Source organism: Cydia strobilella, chromosome Z (assembly GCF_947568885.1).
Source record: "Cydia strobilella chromosome Z, ilCydStro3.1, whole genome shotgun sequence".
Classification (NCBI taxonomy): domain Eukaryota; kingdom Metazoa; phylum Arthropoda; class Insecta; order Lepidoptera; family Tortricidae; genus Cydia; species Cydia strobilella.
Window position 1 is genome coordinate 51,555,640 of NC_086068.1, and position 22,447 is coordinate 51,578,086.

Here is a 22,447-nt window from a genome sequence, read left to right on the forward strand (position 1 = left end):
TATTATTTACGAGTCCCGAAATGTCTTTTATGAGCCGTAGGCGAATAAAAGACACGGGGCAAGTAATTAATAACACTTTCACACGTACATTGAACGACGTTTTTTAATACATTTGCGAAAGAATCACATAAAAACAAGCATTGGTTACATGAGTATTACACTTGCAGTTACGAATTTTCCCTTGAACTTTAATGATATTGTATATTATATATTATTAAGCACTATGAACTACGTCCAGCGTTGATTTACATTGCAAAATGTTATCACTTTAACTCATTTCATACACAAACACTTACAGTTGCAATTCCATTCAGCCAAATAATAAAAAAAGTTTTTTAGTGATATGTCGTATTATATAACGTTTTATTTATATAATAACAAATTAATATTTACTTATATCGTGTATCAATACTTTATGTACGTAATAAATGTTCTAATGGCAAAAAAAAAAAATATACAACGTATTTGAACAACCAAACTCTTTGGTGTGGACGTATCGATTACGGTCAGAATTAAATAAAAAATAAACCGGCCAAGTGCGAGTCGGACTCGCCCACCGAGGGTTCCGTACTTTTTAGTATTTGTTGTTATAGCGGCAACAGAAATACATCATCTGTGAAAATTTAAACTGTCTAGCTATCACGGTTCATGAGATACAGCCTAGTGACAGACAGACGGACAGACGGACAGCGGAGTCTTAGTAATAGGGTCCCGTTCTTACCCTTTGGGTACGGAACCCTAAAAACCGACCAAGTGCGAATCGGACTCGCGCACGAAAGGTTCCGTACCGTTAAGCAAAATACGACAAAAAAATCACGTTTGTTGTATGGGAGCCCTACTTAAATATTTATTTTATTCCGTTTTTAGTATTTGTTAATAGCGGCAACAGAAATACATCATATGTGAAAATTTAAACTGTCTAGCTGTCACGGTTCATGAAATACAGCCTGGTGACAGACGGACAAACAGACAGCGGAAACTTAGTAATAGGGTCCCATTTTTACCCTTTGGGCACGGAACCCTAAAAAGCTGGAAAAGTAAAAAGCACTAGTTGGCAAAAACCAACTTTAGAACACTAAACAGCTACGTAAAGTAGCACTTTTTGAGCAACTGTATGGTTAAAAGGTAAAGGTTAAAAAAGGTTTTTACAAATACTGATCACTATCGAAATTTTTTTAGGAAGAAGTCAAGAGCGTGCAACGGCGTTACTTTAGAGCACTTTTTTAAAGTGGGAAAAACTAAAACTGTGGGCTTAGCACGAGTACGTCGCGATACTACCTGTCTTTTTCTAACTGTATCTATTAGAAAGGGACAGATAGTCTATCCCGAGAAATACTGTCGCGGTGCAGTCGTGCTAATCCTACCCTACTGAATCTCTAAAGGGGTCGTCCACAAATCATGTGATCGATTAAGGGGGGGGGGGGGGGGGGGTAAGAAAAATATCACGAATGATAACAATGGGGGAGGGGGGTGTAATTTTTTTTCTAAGTGGGAAAAATAGAACTGTCACAATCTGCGGGAGCGATGAGACGTTTTTTCTCAATCATCCGCCATTGCTACCAAAACCGAATGAATACACATGAAAGTATGTATGTACATAAGTGATAAGCAGATTTTTATGACGCCTGTTTTTGAGAGACAGCATCTCGAACATATACGCAATACAGTAGAACCGACGTTAGCATTATACTTGCTTAGCGTCTAAGGCTATATACCCGCATCATAATTATCACGTGATCTTGTGTGGCGGGGGGGGGGGGGGGGGGAATTGCGTTAAGATCACCTAATATCACCAATGGAGTTGGGGGGGGGGGGGGGGGTCAAAAACAGGCTAAATAAGATCACATGATTTCTGGACGACCCCAAATAAGCATTTCTAAAAAAGTTTGTACAAAAAGGCATCGCTATCTCATACGAGTAAGTACACCCGTCACCTTATATTATACTTCAAAATTGGCTTATTTTGCATTGTGTGATAATTTCGAAACCATCTCGAAGGCATAAGCTTGTTATGTAAATTCCTATCGTTGAATTATGTTTAAGAGCACAATTTTATTTCTTTCGGAGCGATTATTTCTGAACATGTTTACTTTACTGAGAATGGTTGTTGAAGACCCCTATTCGTTTTGAAAGACTTATCCAACGACACTCCACACCATAGGGTAAAAGCGAAAAAAAAAACATACATCCACTTTAGATGTACAGTAAAAACAAATTTTCTTGTTTTTATTTTACCACTTTGTCGGCATGATTGATTTCTAGCACGACGAACCATCACTGAGCAAAGACGCAGAGGGATAGATGGACAGACAGACAGACGGACATGGCGAAATTTAAGTTGACCACGGAACCCTAAAAACGACGTTTAAAATAAACGTCATCAGTACGTATTACAAACAATGGTCCTAACTAGTCCCAGTTAAATTTACCGTGTTATTATTCGAAACAATTTAAATCCCTGTATTTTCAAAGAAAAGGATAATGAACTGATAATCAATACCAATGTTCAATATACATATGCACCGTGTAATCTGTGCTCAGTGAAGCGTTGGAACGATGGTCCTAATTGCAGTGAGCCGCTTATTAACACACCAACAAAATAATCGGCGAATAATCAATCACGAACTTACCTAATACAACTACGCAGCCCTGAAAGCCGGGCTTACCTAATCATTGAACGGCGGTGTAGAGAAGGTCCAGATACGGTATCTTGCCAGTTGTAGACCGCGGGTCAGGCGCAAATTTCGTCAGTCATCGCCTCCCGGGCGAAAACTCGTATAGTGGTTAATGCCCAGTCGGTGATAAAGACAAATGGCACTATTTTCTCCTTCCTTTTACAGGTATCGCAATAAGACTATATTTCTCTATCAAAGAGTGTCAGGCCCAGAGGGTCTACCGCGAATCACGTTCGACGTGTTGCCTCTCTGTCACACTTGTTAATTCGTATGTAAGTGTGACAGGGAGGCAACTCGTCGAACGTGGTTCGCGGTAGGCCCTCAGGCCGTTGCTGCAGAGAATAGGTAGGTATAAGATTGGCGCAACGGCGATCATGTTATATTTTATAATAAGAATTAGTTGATGTCGAGTTAGTAACCTTGACCCGCGGCTGCTATGACTTGCAAAATAACACTCGCAAGTTGTTTTCCTTTTCTCTGGTTTGGTATTGTATAATTTTGTTGTATACTCTTGTTACAAGGACTATAATAAGTAAGGGTCTAATGTCTAATCAATTTAATTAATTAATTTTAGCAATTCATTAATAAGTACATTCAAAATATAAAGTAGTAAAGTACACATGAATATTTCCACGCGCCACATAATTAAGTAAACAGTTTTAAAGTTGTTAAGATTAGTTACAAACATGGGAAACTAGTTAATTTTAACAGCTTATCTCATAAGTATATACTTGGTCTTGGGACTTCTACTATATAACATTTCCTTATTAATAATTATCGAACCTACTGCACATTTATATACTACTAGCTGTTGCCCGCGACTTTGTACGCGTGGATTTGTATGTTTGTACTTTGACTTGGAAAAATAAACACTTTGCTGGTTATATATTCTACATGAGCATAGAACATTATGCAGCAAAAGATATCAGTAATTCAGTAGGGACGCTTAATCATTTGCTAATAATTATAAAACGCATGAAATTTGTCTGTCACAAACTACGACGTTTAAAGCCCCTAACTAAAAAAATTCAAGAAGAATTTCAAGTCCACTATTTAAAAAAATATCGCTCCCAATGGAAAATTTTAATACAAACTTCAAAAACGGTGAAATTAATGCCCTTTTACCAAGTTTCAAGTTCCTAGCTTGAAAGAAAATTAGTATCACATATAAACTTACACCCCCTTTTTAAACCCCTTGGGTTGAATTTTTAAAAACGTTGAAATAACTTTTTTTTGTAATCTTATACAATGCTTATCTAAGAAGTTTCAAAGCATTTGTAATGGATTTTTTAGGGGATGAATATTTAATAAAAACGCTTAAATACCTTTTCTTGTATTCCAATAATATGCCTTTATACAAAGATTCGTCCCGCATTTTAAAAAAAATTGTTGAGCTCCATACAAATTAGTTTTCTTGTATTTTAATGATATATCTTTGTACGAAGTTTCAAGTTCCTAGCTTAAAATAAACCCCATACAAACTTTCATCCCCTTATTAACCCTCTTAGATATGTGTGCGTTAGTAATTAAAACCTATAATATATAGATATAAATATATCTACTGAATACCTAACGAATTTAAATATGTTGTGTTCGTATAAACTAACAATGACAACCTCTAACAAATTTATAGGACCTTGCCGAGATTACAAACGTTTACGAATTACGAGCTGAGAAAAGTAAAAGACCAGCTATTATGACAAGAACGTAAGCGTCGGAGTAGATTAAAGCTTATTGAACTACGTAGACTATAGTTGGACTCAAATTTCATCGCTAACCGAGCACTCCTCTCTGTCTTCAAGCAGTAAAGTGAGATTAGTTGTTGCGGGTCTTAAATTCAAACTTTATTGCAGATTACGCAAAGCTTCTCTGCAAGTTATGAGTAGAGTAGGTATAACGGCACGACTAAGCTCTAGTTTACACTAACATTGAGACCTCACAAGCTGCGGATATGCGGCTGATATTCGCTAAAATCTAAGGGGAATGTCTAGGAAGAGTTTGATATGCTCGCCGATGTCAGCCACCGAGCGCTCGTCCAGTTGCTAGCTGGGCTCGTCAATCTCCAGCTCGGGGTCTTCCGCGTTCGCGTCCAGGTCATCGGGGTCGGGGTCGTCAGCGTCCAGTGGCTGGCTGGTCAGCGCGGCCCAGAGCGGCGAGCGCGCGCCGAGCTGCGCCGAGCCCCGGCGCTAGCTGTCGCGCGCACACGCGGCCGCCGTTGCCGCCGCCGTGCCTATTGCGCCCACCGCGCCGAATAGGATCGCGCCCACTTCACGGTCTGGAGTCATCTCCACCTAAATATATTACACTTTTATACTTAATTCACTAAAATGACATTTGTCTCATTCGAAACGAACGTTAAAATGGTCTGGTCCAGTTATTCAGCAGGAATATTTGTAAAAATACCTATGATTTAAAGAACTTTGTCTATGACGTCTAAGGGTCGGTTGCACCAAACTGTTTGACATCGTTAAGAGTCCCTGGCAAGCTCGGTTCTCCATACAAACGTAGTTACGCTCTCATTTTAAAACGACTAGCTAGATTGCTCTGGAACTTGTACTTACAAATCTTACAATAGGATAAGGTATATCTAGCCGAGAGTCTGTAATTAGTTTATGTAGGTTCAGATACAATAGTAAAAAAAAATACAGCGAATTTAAGTTTTTCATACATAACCTGTTTTGGCGCTATTTCGTTTGTTTTATAAATTGGAGCTATATACACAACTTTTGGGAACAAATCAAATTATTTTATAGCTAATTTGATTTTAATTATTGGAGCTATATAAACTAATTACAGACCTAGATATACCTTATGTCATTGTATGTGCAAAGTTTCATTACTATCCAACACGTAGTCTTAAAATGAGAACGAAACTCCCTTTGTATGGGAAGGTAAAATTCGGCCGAGCTTGCCGGGGACTCTTAAAGGGTTCGAAAAAAAATTGTTTGGAAAGTTTACATACCAAATTTCAGCTTCCTAGGATTTCAGGAAGTACCCTAAAGGTTTTGATGATCATCAGTGAGTGAGTGACGAAATCGTTTTTTTTTAGATATGAATCAAATCTATGGAGCGCAGCATATTAAGTGTAAAATTAAGGGATCGAGTCCGAAACACCACGCTGCGCTCTAAGACCCAAATAATAGACGTAGCTTGGAAAGCGGCTAAGTTGAAATGGGACTGGGCTGGTCATGTCTGCCGAATGCCGGCCGACTTGTGGGCCAAGTTAACCACTGAGTGGGAGCCCCACGAGTCTAACCGGTGATCCGGCAGACCTCGTCGGCGATGGCGGGATAACTTGGACTACTTTCTGAGAGGCTGGCCAGACATAGCACTAAACAGAGACGAGTGGAAAAAGAGGGGGGAGGCCTTTGCCTAGCAGTGGGACACAGTGGGATCTGAATAATGAATCAAATCTAAAGTATAAGAGCTATGTAATAGAATTTTTGTACGCTTAATAAGTCCACTAATGACATCATATTCTGAGAATTTTGTTTATCTGGTATTATCCAAACCCAAGTTATGAGGGTTAAAAAAAACGACCAAGCGCTTCGAGAAAGGTAGTGCCCTTGCGCTTCGCTTTGCTCGTCTTGGCGGGGCACTACCATGCCCCCAGATGCTTGTGGAGGTGTTTGAGAGAATGCGACTTTTTCTGTATCATAATTTCTCGTTTAAGACTTACATTACATAATATATAATCCAACCATATATTTATTTAACTATATGGTTGGCTTTTAAGGCTAACGAGCTACTTCTATTACCTAAGTAGGTACATCGTATTTATTCGGATGTACATATTAACTTGCTGAAATTACTGATGTTCATTCATGTTGAAAATACATAGTAGTGATGTAAATTACCTATAACTACGTAATTTAACCAGATTGCTTTCATTAATTGCTTGAGTACTACACCGGTCACCCGTATTTTATTACTATTATTAAGGGGCCCACTGACTATCAGTCCACCAGACGATATCGGCCTGTGAGGCCTGTCAGTTGTTCGGAACTGTCAATTTTTAGTTCAAACTGACAGGCCGATATCGTCCGGCGGACTGATAGTCAGTGGGCCCCTTTAGCACTCTTGCTGACTGTTCTTTAAGGTCAAGTTGATCAGGTTGTGTTTCTGTTAATTACAATCTGGTTCGTTTATTTATCTAAGTCAAATATTTTATTACTTAATAATTTGGAGTTCTTAATAATCCCAGAAATCTTAAATAGGTTATTTCTAGTCAGAATAACGAGCACTAATGATTCTACTAGGAGAAAAAAAAGTGTTACAATTTATTCCTACAATTTTGCGGTTTTACGTTACTTCGGTGACAGATGGTTTGCTACAACCGGCTCTAAGGGTCGGTTGCACCAAACTGTTTTTCATCGTTAAAGAGTTCGCTAAATTTAATTGTATGGAAAGTTTCATAGTAAACCGCCGCGGCGCGCCGGGTAACGTTGATCAGTCTGGCAAATGCGATGGTGCAACTGGCACGTTTAAGTAAACGCTGTCCATTAATCAGCTGCACAGCATGTCTCAGTGTTCACTAGCGACAAACGGTGTACAAGCCTTACTTGCGACAACGTCGTCTGCTCGGGGTCGGAGCGCTCCTCTAGCACGGTGTCCAGCTCGAGGGACGGGAGCGGGCGCGAGGCCCGCGCCAGACTGACCGCGCGCGCCCGCGCTTTCACAGGTGATAGCCGCACCACGGACAGCTCGCCGCGATCTAGATCGCAATTTCGGCGTCGAGCTCGTTCTCTATAAGCAAATATTTTCTTTGTCATCTTCAGGTCGTTATGCTTCCAAACTAAATCATTGCCAAATTTTCTATTGACGATTTTAATTTACAACCAATTTTTGGCAAAATTTTATTTCGACTAATGTCCAATAACATGGCAATTCAACACAACACAAAAATAAATTAATTAGTAATTTTTCCCGATTGAGAATTTATCGAATTACAGCTAACCCAATAACTTGAAGAAACAGGTTACGCGGCTGGTATGATTGTGAAAGTGAAAGAAGTAAAAAGTATCAAAATATAGAGGTAGGGTCTATTATGGTGAATGTTTAATTTATGGCGGAGAGGTGTGTCCAGATTAAAACTTAATACTAATTTAAATATATATGCACCACAAATATTTGGGCAAATACGAGTAGTTAAGGCGCGGTCAATTACCATCTATATATACTAGGATGGGTTATAGAGTTGTATATTCGCCGCGCGTGCTTCTGCATTGCTGCCAATACATTGCATAGGGGCGGGGCCTGGGGTGGCTAAAAATAGATTACATAAAGGCACAATACAGGAGATTAAGCATGCTAAAACTTATTGTATAAAAAGTCTTATTATTTTACTAAAGGAATATTCACTTACATATCACCCTAGAGTAAATTGACATAACTAAAAAAAATTGATTCACACATTTTCTGGTAAATCAAATAAATCTAATTTGCTACCTTGCCAGGGTTCATGTTTCACATATGTTACTTATTATGTTGTAAGTACATGAATGACGACCAGTCTGGCCTAGTGGGGAGCTGGGTAGTGACCCTGCCTGTGAAGCCGATAGTCCTGGGTTCGAATCCCGGTAAGGGCATTTATTTGTGTGATGAGCACAGAGTTCGTGAGTCATGGATGTTTTTTATATATTCAAGTATTTGTATACCCTGTCTGAGTACCCACATCACAAGCATTATTGAGCTTACCGTGGGACAGTCAATTTGTGTAAGAAAGAGAAGAAAATAAATTATTATGAATTATGATTATAATTAAAAGAATCTCGTACTAACATAACTTCGCTTCCAGGCGTCAAATCCAACTATTTTATACACAAAATATGCTTCATATATGACATACATACTTCGTGTAAAAGTAGATGCGTATTAGGTAATTAGGTATATTTCATTGCGGATAAACTCGTTACTTGTAGTAAATATACAACGTCATGCAACAATTCGCTTCACAACACATACAGTACTGGCTTTTTCCCTAATAAATTTAAATATACCGTGCCATCCGGAAGAAAGCATGAAACTTGGCATTCATAAATGCATTCATGTAGTTTACGAGTACCTATGTAGGTACAAAAATGGAAGTACGGTCAACCGGGGTAAATGCGTTACTGTTTTGTTAATATTATTTTACTCTCCTTTAACCCCATATTATGAAATATTTATTAAGTGTATTGAAATATTATTTTGCTGTGTGCTTTCTACAACTCTTTGTCAAGATAATTCGCGAAGTATGTAACTTTTTCGTTGCCCTATAATTAAAATATATAGGTTTTTTTTTAAACGGAAATTTTGACGTTTTTGCCCCAGTTGGGCAAATTGCGTCTTTTTAAAATAATTTATAAACAATTAAGATAAGACTTTTCAAACCTCATAAAACGTGTTCATAATACAGTATTTTAGAAGGTAAAATCAATACAAGGGGCCAAATACAGCAATTAAGAACATCAAGTAGAAAATAGTATAATTTGCATAAATGTGTCCCTAATTTGTAGACGCATTTATCCAAGCCTAATTTCAAGATGTTTTAAGCCTTTTAAGTCGATTAAAAAACTAATATTAAAAAAATAAAGAGGTTTTATTCTAGTGCGGGCGATAGTGTTTCTGGGAAAAAATAAATATGGAAAATATATTCCTTATATTGCAAAGCTTGGCAAGCAAGAAGAAAGATGCGTTCCATAGAAAAGCCAGTATTAGAAAATTTTACATAGTCGAAGGGCTGAAATTTTAACTTCGAGAGCTTCTCTAATACTGACGAAACTTTCTTGAATAGCTGCTAAAACTACGTATCAAGTATAATGGTAAAGCTACATATTTAGTAAAAAGGTTGTTGACCACTGACAATGGGGCAAATGCGTCACATTGATGCAATTACCTTAACATTATTGACGCATTTTGCCAAGTTAAATTAATATCCTCCAAGATGTAAACGGATTTTGTTGACTTACCTCATACACCGTGTAGGTCTGGGGTGAAACTAATTCTCAAAGTCGCCAACTATTTGAATACGATTCGGTAAAACGCCCTCTGTATTACATGTTGTCCTCCAACTCGTAGTTCTGACCTTTTTCTCTAGATGGAGGGAGCTGTAGTAACTAATGTTGTTTAAAAAATTACTCGAATAGACGCAATAATCCCATAGTGGCAATTACCCCGATTGATAAACAATTCGTCAAGTAGTCGTTTCCTCCATTCCTCCTATTTGACTCCCATTATTCCCATTAACTTCTCTACAATAGTTGTTGATTTTTTATCCTTTTCTAACTTACGAGTTGCGCAAATTTTGTAAATTTTCGCGATATAACTATGTTTTTGTGCCTTACAATTACAGTACGGCAAAAATGGCTTAAATTTTTCAAAAGAAGGGCATTAAACCAACGTTTTGTGCTCTTTTATGTATTATACCGTTCATAGCCCATATCATAAAAACAAAATGCTACATGAATGCCAAATTTTATGCTTTCTTCCGTTCCGGTGGTGGGGAATGTATAGTCAAGTAGGTACCCGTGCCATGAGTGATTGACCATGTCAAAACTGACATATACCCTAACGTCTACGTAATTTACTTTTTATACATCTCGCTTGCACTAATATGCGAGTACGAGCGAGATGCATAGAAAGTAAGTTACGTTCTCGATAGCGTTTATGTCAGTTGTCAGTGCCAAACTGGTGATAGCCACACAGAACCCAGATGTTAAACATACTGTACGTGTACGTACATACGATTTTAAACGTACGGTACGGTAGGTATAGGTATTTGCAGCTGACTTAACTTACTTAAGAAGTAATTTTCTATTCGCATGGCGCGCAAAACTTAAAAAGAAAATAATACTGATAGAGTTATGCATGGAGTTGTTGTAACATGACAGCCATTACAATCTAATAAAAGTATTTAACTAATTTACTTCAAGGCAACTACGTTTTTAAACTATAATATATGGGATCATTGGCGTCATTGCGCTAGTTTCCGTCCATGCTCTAGTTTTCGTCTACTTGAGGGATTAACAAATAATATATTTCATTTTTAATTAGCTACTTGCGAAATATCATTTTTATGTAGGTAGATAGATACCTATACTGTTTAGACATTAAGGATTGTAATAAGTCCAAATTTGTGCAGCAAAGTAGGTAGGACGAAAATTAGAGCACGACGAAAACTAGCGCAATGACCCTATTTGCAATAATGTTATAAAATAGTTACGTATTTCCACTGTTAATTAATTAATAGGTGTTGTTGAGCGTGTTTATTGAACAGAAAAAACATATAATGATTGATTTTCCTTGCATAATTGCATATTTACAGGCGATGCAAACAGTAAGCGAGATTTTCTAAACGAGGCCTATAATTCCCGACAGCCGCAGGAGTTACCCCCGGAGTTACACACAATGGTTTTCATTACACTGCGAACATTAAATTTTAAGCGAAATAATTTTGAATGCGGTGACATTTCAAACATTCGTCCGCCATATTGTAATTTCTTGACAGGTTAGGCATCGAATGCAATGCATAGACCTTCAGCATTCGGCCACGATTGAAAATTGTGTAAAAAATATTTTAAACGGCTCGGCTATTAAATTAAATAAATAAATTTAATATTTTGAATCATAAACAAAAATATTAATGATAAACGTCAGTATTTTAAAAGTAAAACTGCCTTATACCGTGATTTTAAACAAACTACTTAGTTCGTATGAAATAGTGATATAAAAAAAAGTAAGCTATAACTCCCTTAACTCCCTAGGGAGTTTTATCTTTTATTCACAATCCATAAAGCCCAGTTCACATTTCGTGTCGTGTTGTGTCGTGACGCATATCGGTTTCATACATTTAATATGGTTGCGTTCACTTTTGTCTGATGCACGCTGCGTCTATAGAAACAATTAATGAATAAAAAAAACAAAAATGATTTAAAAAAAAAACGCACCCGTCACGGATAGTAGAATGCCAAAAAATCACAAACAATTCGTGGGATAAACATCTGCGAGGATATTGCCGTATTTATTGCGGTTCTTGAGATATTTTGATTTTTTGTACCGGCTCCGTCCTTTTTTTTGAAAAAAAAATCATGACTACTATTTTCAACTCAAATCATCAGAAACTTACAAGTTAGCATAAACATACTGGGCAAAACCCATTTCATTCAAAAAATCCTAAAAAACATTATTAGGATATTTTGAATGAAATGGAATTTTGGTTATTGTGTTTTTTCCATACAAACAATTAATGATTTAAAAAAAATGCAACCATGGTATGTAGTATGCCAAAAAATTACAAATTATTCATAGTATTACCATCTGCGAGGGTTTACCGTATTTGTTGCGGATCTTCAGATACTTTGATTTTTTATTCCGCCTAAAAAAAATCATAGCTGTACTCTTTTCAACTCAAATCGTTTGAAACTTATGTTAGCATAAACATACTAGGCAAAACCCATTTCATTAAAAAAATCCTTACAATATTGACTTTGGTTTTTGTGTTTTTTCTATAGAAACAATTAATGATTTTAAAAAAACGCACCCGTGACGGATATATGTAGTTTGGCAAAAAATCACAAAAAATTCATAGTATTACCATCTGCGAGAATATGGTTTGTTTGCGGTTCTTGAGTAATATTTAATGGATTTCTTGTTCCTGCTCCATACATTTACATTGATGGGTACCTTTGCGCCGCGCCAGGGACAAACTCGGGGGCGACTTTTTGACTAGTCTTAAGTTACAATTGTATTGTTGTTATTATTTCTTTGTACTGATATGCTTAAAAAAATAGTTTAAGCAATGAAGAAACCATATTCTCAACATTGAAATTAAAAATATTTTTTTATAAATGTGGTCGGACTGCAAAAACTGCCAGGCTAAGGTGAGGCCGACCAAGATATATGTCAACAGGTTTAATTTAGCTATTATAATCCGTTTTCTTCGTTCAATTTTTTCAATCGGAATTTCAATCGGAATTCAATCGGACACAGGAACCTGCCAACCACTTTTTTTTACTGTCTTCAATGGCAGCTATCCTGACATACAAGTTTCATTCTATTTTTCGATGAGGCTTTTTTTTTGATGAATTTTTGTACCAATTTTTTGCCATTTACACAAAACTTGCCAGGATAAGCCGTGACTGACCAAGAGCCAGTAGGCATCTTCAATTTTTTTTATCAGGTAGGGTTTTATAAGGAATTAGCAGCTTTATGAAGCTTCTATAAGTACATGGTTTTTGTGCACCAGCAGTCTTCCGTATTTTTATGCGTAGTTTAACTTGTTTTTAATACCACGTCGGTGGCAATCAAGCGTACGGCCCGCCTGATGGTAAGCAGTTACCGTAGCCTATGGACGCCTGTAACACCGGAGATATTACACGCGCGTTGCCGACCCTTTAAAAACCTGTACACTCCTTTTTTGAAAAACCCCATACTGTAGCCCCTCGGGAAAACCTCGGCAGGGAGCTCATTCCACAGCCGAAGCGTACGCGGGAGGAAATTCCTCTTAAACCTTACAGTACGCGACCATTTAGGTGCTAGGGTGTGAGGATGAAGGCACAGCCCTTACCATGTCCGGGAGTATTGGGATCTTCGGTGTCGACATCACCAGTGACGTCCAATTCCGTAGCCACCTGGAAGGGAAGGCTGATCTGGCATCCAAAAAACTCGGTGTGCTCAATAAAGCACGGCGATACTTTACTCCGGGGCAAAGACTGCTGCTATATAAATCACAAGTCAGACCGCATATGGAGTACTGCTGTCACCTTTGGGCAGGAGCACCTGGATGCCAGCTTGGACCCTTCGACTCAGTCCAAAGGCGCGCTGTACGAATCGTCGACGATCCCAAACTCACAAGCGGTATTGAACCTTTAAGTCTAAGGAGAGACTTCGCCTCCTTATGCGTGTTCTACCGCTTGTACAATGGGCTGTGCTCTGAAGAATTGTTTGACATGATGCCAACGGCCGCTTTCTATCACCGCACCGCTCGCCATCGGCAGGGTGTTCATCCTCAAACATCCTATATTAATACAAACGTCAATTAAAACAATTATTGTGGTGGCATTAGAAACAATACAAATATATCCGAAAAATAAAATAAAATTGGAAGCCAAACTCAACAAAAAGATCGCAAAATATCATCATATCATATTATCCGTTACTTCTTGTGTCCGATGATTGTTTCGGACTAATTTTCGGGGCGTTCATCTACAATACATAAATCAAAAAATATTGGTGCAATAAATATGCCAATATCTAAGAGAAATTACATATTGGCATAATTATAAACTATAAAGTCATAAAATATTGATAAAAAGGCTTTTGACCCCAGAAATTAGACAAAAGCCCAGTAGTCAAAAATGTCAAAATCGTTCCAATTGACCCCAGTATCCCCTACATAAAAATTGGCCCTAAAAATCGATAAAGGTTTCTAAGACGTTTCGAAGTTTCGATTACATCCAAGAATCAAATACGCTACGCTTTGGCGAAAATACCATGTGCACTTTAAAAACATCTTACCTAGCCAGTTTCGCTCTTCTTCGAAGGCAACATATAACGGTCAATGCCAGCAATGGAAAACCGAATATGCATGACACAATCGGCACCACTATTGATTCCGGAGTCACTGAAAACAAATAATAAAATGTGACGTTTTCAACTAAAAGGTACCATATTGTCGGTTGTCGATAAGGTTGATTTCAAATTGAAGCTTTAAGGAAATAGCACCGTATTGACAAGCGACAATAAGTACCCTTTTGATTGAAAACGGCACAAATGTACATGTATTTGGCAGGTTTATCCTGGATTTCTGCGCCTCACTCGTAGAATGTTTAGTGCAATGGTGCTCCGTTTTTTACTGTGCTAGAACGGGGTTAAGTACTAGTATTCAGAGTTCGTTAGCACCGTAAAGCGAGATTTGTATTAAGAAAGCTTTCATCGGCTGCATCTCTCCAGACTGTTGTTCCGAATACGTCAATTCATATTTAGTACGTTAGGAGCTTTGTAGCGACCAAGTGGGACATAAAAATTATACCAAACTTTGAACAGAGCAGACCAGAGCAGAGCAGAGTTTCCAACAAGCAGACTGTTGTCGCAGGAATTATCGTTTAGGTTAATATTCAACAATAGCAGCAAAGAAGCGTCTCAGTTGTTTAAAATCGATCATTCCAAAGTTTACAATCTATAAGACGTCCCAAATGGTTAAATGGGTTTAACAAAGTTTTACGATAATGAGTTTATGCACGCGAAATTTACCACTTAACAAGAACGCATTGGTTAAAATAAGAAACTATTGTACTGCATTGGTCTTAAATCGATAAGCCGCACGTATGTGAGTTGTCTGTGCGGAAAGGGAAGAGTCGTGGAATATAGGGGAACCAATACATCCTAAGACTTTTCTTTTTGCAAAGACTAGTACCTAGTCTAAATAATTCTCGTATCCAGAATTAGATACTAAGAGTAAACTGAATGCAGGTCGAAAAAATATTATACTTGCAAATTATGGATAAGAAGACGTAGAGCCATAAATTTAATATAAAAGTACCCTACCGCGGAGCGGAGGATAGGTAGGTAAATACACGCTTTATATCTCAGTTTACTCTATGGAATAAGTAATATCTATATAGTTTAAGTCTATATAGTTTTGGAGTTCGAGAGATTTTGTGTGTGTGTCTGGGTATCGTTTGTGGGTGCGATTAGTCAGCAAGGCGAGCAGGGGGTGTTCCTTGTGCCGTGCTCCGTGTTCGCATCGACCTAGTTAGGTAAGCAGCAACCGAATGACAAGGCAACCCATTTCGAGTGGTCTGTACGCCCATGCCACGAGAACGAAACGGTCTAACACAAACACAGTCTCAACATCATCACTTGTAAGTTAAATATATATAATCTACTTACTTAAATTTCGTTGTCAAATAGCCAAACCTTTCATAACTTTTTCTTTCACTGATATCTGTTAAAATTGTTAAATGTCAAACGGAGTCGCATCTACACGAGTATAGGTCAAAGGTATGGCGCCATCTTTTTGAGCATAATTTTTTCTAGATTTTCCGAGGCACGTTTTTTTCTTAGACTTTATTCATCTTAATAGGTCTTTAGTTAAAATGTAGCCTTATCACTCGCGATTTTAAAAACATATCAATTTTAAACGTATCGTTTGACACGTTATTTGCTCAATAGTTTTGACGCTACGGGGTGTACACGACACAAACATAGCCACGTACATACTAGTTCCCATAGTGGGGTAACTAACTAAAGTTTGCAAAGGGAAAAATAAGTATATGATAATTAAGATTTTAAAATTAAATTACATTGTTTAATTTTATTAAATGACTGTATTTTTATCTGCTGGTACGCTATCGCTGTGCTATTGTAATCCTTCTAGTGGATTACTATTTATCAATTATCATCCATTCGTGGATGTTTATCATCAAATTTATCTGATGTGCAGGTCTGAAGGACTTGGTGACGTTGGACTTGTGTGTTCAGTTACTTACCGGTCGGATAAATGATGATAGGTGTAGGCCGTTTGTTGTTGGCACTTTGCTTGGCAACTGTGACGGTAGCGGCGGTGGGCGCCGCCGCCGCCGTCGCACTCGTCGTGCTGCTGTCGAGCGACGTCAGCAGCCCGAGAGGGTATCTTGTCGTTCGTGCCATTGCAGTCACGGCTACTGCTAACAGAATAAAAGTATACTGTACTAGTTGTTGCCCGCGACATCATACGCGTAGATTTGTTTGTTGGTGGTTATATATTTTAGATGAGCATAGAACATTATGCAGCAAATGATATCAGTAGGGACGGTTAATCATCATGTTAATAATTATACAACGCATGAAATTTTGTCTTTCACAAATTACGAAGTTTCAAGCCCCTAACTGATAAAAAAGGTTCTCTGTTAATGGGCGCTTTTCGCTACAAAGCGTAAGTACCACTTGTGTCTTCGACCACCGCGTGCCGCCTGAGCTCAAGAGGACACCTACTCTGTTTCAGTGCCTTCAACGGGTAAAAATACAAATCGAATATATCACTAATTACTGAAAAATAATTAAACAAGTGTCAACCTTATTCGGATAATAATACGGTTCACTTTGGCTATGAACTTGTGGTGGTACTTAGTGACTTTTGCTTGTCACCCGACGATACATAGTATATGCCTTACTGTCGTATAGTTCTTTTTTATAATTTGTCTTGACAGTATGTCACACCTAAGTTTTTAAGATAAAGTTATAAAATATACGCCGTGTATGTACTTATTGATAGAATGTTTCAAATATAGTAGTTGTTAATAGTTACATAATTATATATGTAGGTACCCGTACCTATTTCCGGGCACCAAAATGGGACCAAAAATTGCATTATTATTAACTAGCTGGTGCCCGCGACTTCGTACGCGTGGCTTTGTATGTTGGTGGTTATATAAGTATTTTACATGAGCATAAAACATTATGCAGCAAAAGATGTCAGTAGGGACGCGGTTAATCATTGGTCAATAATTATACAACGCATGAAATTTAATTTGTCTTTCACAAACTACGAAGTTTCAAGCCCCTAACTGAAAAAAAAAACGTTCTCTATATCCCTCAACCCTCTTAGAAGATTTTCGCATTTGTAATGGATTCAAACTTTCAACCCCTTTTTGACCCTGTTAGGGGATTAATTAAAAAAAAACGCTGAAATTACTTTTCCTGTATTCTAATAATATGCCCACATACAAAGTTTCAAGTCCCGCACTTGAATAAATGTTTGATCTCCATACAAACTTTCAACTCCTTTTTTACCACCTAGGGGGATGAATTTTAAAAAACGCTGAAATTGGTTTTCTTGTTTTTTAATATAATACATTTTTGCAGTTTCATGTTCCTAGGTTCACATAAAATTTGAACCCCAAGACAAACTTCCATCTCCTTTGTAACCCCCTTAGGGATTGAATTTCCAAAAACGTCGGTTTTTTTTTTTGTAATCGGCTATTATGCCTTTCTAAGAAGTTTCAAAGCATTTGTAATGGATTCAAACTTTTAACCCCTTTTTAACCCTGTTACGGGATGAATTTAAAAAAACGCTGAAATTACTTTTCCTGTATTCTAATAATATAAAAACACATTTACAAACGGGTCTATCGCGAATTTATTTTGTTACCTTTATTTACCGACCTTTCGACACAGGTTTCACTGGTCGGGGTCGCGGCTAACTGACGTCCCAGCAAAATGTCAAAACAGAGATTTGTGTGACTACCCTACGAAAAGTGCATTTTAAGTTTGAGGTAGACATCACATTTTCAAACCGTCGTCGTCGTTTTTTCCGTCGGTAAATAAAGGTAACAAAATAAATTCGCGATAGACCCGTTTGTAAATGTGATTTAATATGTGTTCTAATAATATGCCCATATACAAAGTTTCCATTCCCGCACTAAAATTTTTTTGATCTCCATACAAACTGTCAACCCCTGTTTCACCACCTTAGGGGATGAATTTTCAAAATCGCTGAAATTACTTTTCCTGTATTCTAATAATATGCCCTTTAACAAAGATTCAAGTTTCGCACTCACAACAATATTTGATCTCCATACAAACTTTCTCGTTTAACTTGCCCCGTTAACAAGTCTGGCAGTCATGAGTCGAACAAAAAATATACCCTCATAACCTCATATTCCTATTACTAACCAATTAAATCTAAACCTTACGTTAAGACCATTAATAATAATGTTTACCGTGTAAGCGATTTGGTATATTACTGTAAGCTTATATGAGAGAAATAAATAAATGAAATGAAAAAAATGAAATGAAATTAGGGTCAATTCTTAGTTTTATTCTTGTATTTAAATTTAGTTGCAAATGCAAATGCAATTGTTTATTGTTAAACATTATCATAAGTGCTTACTTATTGCGTTATTTGTAAATAATTACTTTAAGTTAGCTATTTATAAGTTGTCTTATAAGCGAAATTTCTGTAATTTCTTAGACAATAAAATTTCTTTAAACCGAACCCCTTTTTACCACCTAGAGGGATGAATTTTTAAAAACGCTGAAATTAGTTTTCTTGTTTTCTAAAATAATACCTTTTTGCAAAGTTTCAAGTTCTTACCTTAAAATAAAATTTGAACCCCAAGACAAACTTTCATCCCCTTTTTAACCCCCTTAGGGGTTGAATTTCCAAAAACTTCGAAATTACTTTTTATTTGTAATCGGCTATTTTAAGAAGTTTGAAAGAATTTGTAATGGATTCAAACTTTCAACGTCTTTTTAACCCTGTTATGGGATGAATTTTAAAAAACGCTGAAATTACTTTTCCTGTATTCTAATAATATTAAATCACATTTACAAACGGGTCTATCGCGAATTTATTTTGTTACCTTTATTTACCGACGTTTCGACACAGGTTTCACTGGTCGTGGTCGCGGCTAACTGACGTTCCAGCAAAATGTCAAAACAGAGATTTGTGTGACTACCCTACGAAAACTTCCTGTGTTATAATAAGATGCCCATATACAAAGTTTCCATTCCCACACCTGAAAAAAATTTTGATCTCCATACAAACTTTCAACCCCTGTTTCTCTACTTTAGGGGATGAATTTTCAAAATCGCTGAAATTACTTTTTCTGTATTCTAATAATATGCCTATATACAAAGTTTCAAGTCACGCACACGAAAAAACTCTAGATTTCCATACAAACTTTCAACCCCTTTTTCACTACCTTAGGGGATGAATTTTCAAAAACGCTGAATAATATATCTTTTTATGAAGTTTCAAGTTCCTAGCTTAAAATAAAATTTGAACCCCAAAACAAACTTTCAAGTTTCATCCCCTTTTTAACCCCCTTAGCGGTTGAATTTCCATGAACGCCGAAATTATTATTTTTTGTAATCCGCTATTAGGCCTTTCTAAATAATGGATTCAAACTTTCAACCCCTTTTTAACCACTTTTCTTGTATTCTAATAATATTGGGAATATTACAGTTTCAAGTCATCATTCGATCAGGTTTGTTTTGAGGATCATTTTCTTAAAGCAATAAAAAAGTCACAAATGATGGTCAAAGTCTGGCACCCGCACTTTCCCGACGAAACGCTTCTAACAAAATTCCAATACATCGTGACGTCACCATGTAACATCGCTATTGCTTCGATTCGATGTATGGAAAAGAAGGAAATTGCAATTTTGGCGGTGATATATTGCGTTTATGTATATTGTTGCGGTACAATTTTTTTTATAAAATATAAGGAATCGAATGGTACCATTATTTATTTCCTACTTGGAAGTTAAAAAACTGAGGTCTTGTATTTTTTATTATCCCCATATATTTTTTAGGTTTCCAATTTATTGTTATACTCGTAAATTACTCATTTTCTATATATTTAACTAGATTTAGTTATAAAATTCAACATGTGTCAACAACCCAAATTCGGTATAAACATTAGGATTATTAATATTTTCAATAAAGTTTCCAATTTTAACAACAAAACGGGGATTGATTTAATATAGGGTATAGTAATTAACGTTCTCTTTGTGGAACATTGTACTGAGGTCCGAGACCTAATCAAATCTCTTACACCCCGTTGAGTTTGGTTTTTGCGAATAACTTCGCCGGACGGGTAAAGTAACCTAGATTTGAGACCGTAAACGGCATTTAATCAATGCTCGCGCAGGGCCAACCCCGCTGAATTAATATGCATTTGGATACAGGATTTTCCCGCCTTAACGAGGAAAGGGTTAGCCCATCCTTTGTTTTAGTAACGAAAGTGCCAATGAATGACACATTCTGCATTTTTGTTTGACACGTTTATTAAAAAAGTTTTTCGCATACGGCCGCTCAATGAGGTTGATTGATAGGCTGACCATTTAGCCTTTTATGTAGGTACTTTGTTTTATTATCATTTAAGCCAAGGCGCCAATTCAATTAAAAAAAACGGCTCACCAGTTAATTGCTCTTCACTTTATTAAGCCAGTCAGCTTGTTTTAACGTCACTTAGAGATTATATCTTAGACTTTCGACGGTTATATCTTAATTCGGTAGTCTTAATTCAGGCCGTATAGATGCCGTATATATACTATGTATGTACTACTTAAGAGCGGGACTTAAAGCCAGGAAATTAGAAGGAAACAAAAGATATCGGACGCCGCGCCAAACTTGTGACGGAAGATACGGCCGTCGCGCGGGTTTTTACCTCTCAATTACCCCGAAAATATACTTCTGTTTAAAATTATGCTCGTCCGATCGGCTATATCACTAGCGTTTAGGGTGGTCCAACTCTGAATGGAGAAAAAAAAGTAGAATAAATTTTATCTTCACACGGCTCCCTTTATTTTATTATGAAATAGTAATCTATGTGCCAAATTTGAACTCATTTGCTAATGATTTAGTGGTCGCTATGATTTTGTGATTTGCAAAAATCGATCGGTCAATTTATTTTCAGACATTTTGTACGGTGGAATTGTTTTATTTATTCACGACCTCTAAATTATGTTCGATTGCTCTAAATTTTGGTATTAATGATTTTTATGTACGTTCGAGACGTAATTTTTAAGAAAAAAAACCGACTTCAAAGGGGGATGCCGTTGAGAGGTTACTTATTGTTGATGGTGTACTCCAGACAATGAAATGAAAAAGACAGCACCGTTTGCCTAACTAAAAGGAGGTAAAACCACCCACTTTTCTAGTAGCATTTCGTTTCTGTAAGGGTCACATTTCTAACCTAACCTAACCCAATATTCTGATAGCATTTCGTTTCTGTAAGGGTCACAGTTCTAACCTAACCTAACCCACTTTTCTGATAGCAGTTCGGTTCTGTGAGGATCGCAGTTCAAAAAAGTTCCACTTCATCAAATGTCACTTTTTTATGTAAATGCAGGATTTGTTGATGAAAATACAAAAATCACTATATGTATGCCTTTCACTTTTGAGGAGTTTCCTCGGTTCCTTATGGATCCCATCATCAGAACTGCGTTTTGACAAAAACGGGACCAATCTGAAGAATTTTCAAAATCGGTCCAGAAATGACGGAGTTATGGAGTAACAAACATTTAAAAAAAATCATACAACCGAATTGAGAACCTCCTCCTTTTGAAATCTTGAAGTCGGTTAAAAAGGACCTTGATTTAAACTTTCACGATTTTTACTCATTATTATTCACAGCAACGGGACTTAATCGCGTAAAATAAGTTTTAAATTTACCTCCGACGTTTCGAGGACGGCGTTGTCCCCGTGGTCTCGGAGAAAACTGGCTAAAGTTGACATCAATATCTTCTAGGTGCGCGAGTTTTTCGAACTACCCGTGTTTCGTGTTCATTAACTTAAACGTTTTACGCACTAGGGATGGCACCGGATCGACACACAACACTCACGATATTCGATTTTTCATTTTTGAAATATTTGTTTTCGGTTACATTTACTAATAATGACTGGGTTCCATGTAGATGAGATCATAAAACCTTCGTCTTGATTGAAATTTCTATGTTTTAACGCGATTAATTCCCGTCGTTGTGAATAATAATAAAAAAGAACCTTGTGGAAAAGGAATATTCAAAACTTTACCACCATATTGCATCCATCGGCCGCCCTTTGGTCCGCAGACACTCCACTATGTATTACTTCACTAGTTATATACCTGCGTATTGGTTTTATTATCCTAAGTTCTTCAATCAGGTCAAGTCGACCAAAAAAATTATATTGATGAGAAGGGCTTCAGAGAGTATTCATATTTGACATTGCGAACATTGTTGTTGGATAAGCCTTCAAAACGAAACGAATAGTTGTCACCAACAATATTTTGATAAAGTATATATTTTCGATAAAAAATATGCGAC

The 22,447-nt window shown here is 37.0% G+C and overlaps 1 protein-coding gene across 1 annotated transcript; it reads right to left on the reverse strand.

The window, feature by feature from the left end:
- Positions 1–3,281: 3,281 nt before the first annotated feature.
- Positions 3,282–21,924, reverse strand: LOC134753978 (uncharacterized). Its single transcript, XM_063690022.1, has 5 exons — positions 21,816–21,924; positions 16,145–16,321; positions 14,172–14,277; positions 7,238–7,421; positions 3,282–4,966 (listed from the first exon to the last, which is right to left on the reverse strand). The coding sequence occupies exons 2-5, from the start codon at positions 16,302–16,304 to the stop codon at positions 4,862–4,864; spliced, it is 555 nt and encodes a 184-aa protein (XP_063546092.1). The 5' UTR covers positions 16,305–16,321; positions 21,816–21,924; the 3' UTR covers positions 3,282–4,861.
- Positions 21,925–22,447: the final 523 nt, after the last annotated feature.

What these genes read in the sequence shown, in the direction of transcription:
- LOC134753978 (XM_063690022.1), bottom strand. Translation starts at nt 16,304, where the DNA reads ATGGCACGAACGACAAGATACCCTCTCGGGCTGCTGACGTCGCTCGAC. An exon ending in TATCATCATTTATCCGACCG is followed by an intron (nt 14,278 to 16,144) that starts GTAAGTAACTGA and finishes ATTTGTTTTCAG; the next exon opens with TGACTCCGGAATCAATAGTG. An exon ending in AGAAGAGCGAAACTGGCTAG is followed by an intron (nt 7,422 to 14,171) that starts GTAAGATGTTTT and finishes ATTTGCTTATAG; the next exon opens with AGAACGAGCTCGACGCCGAA.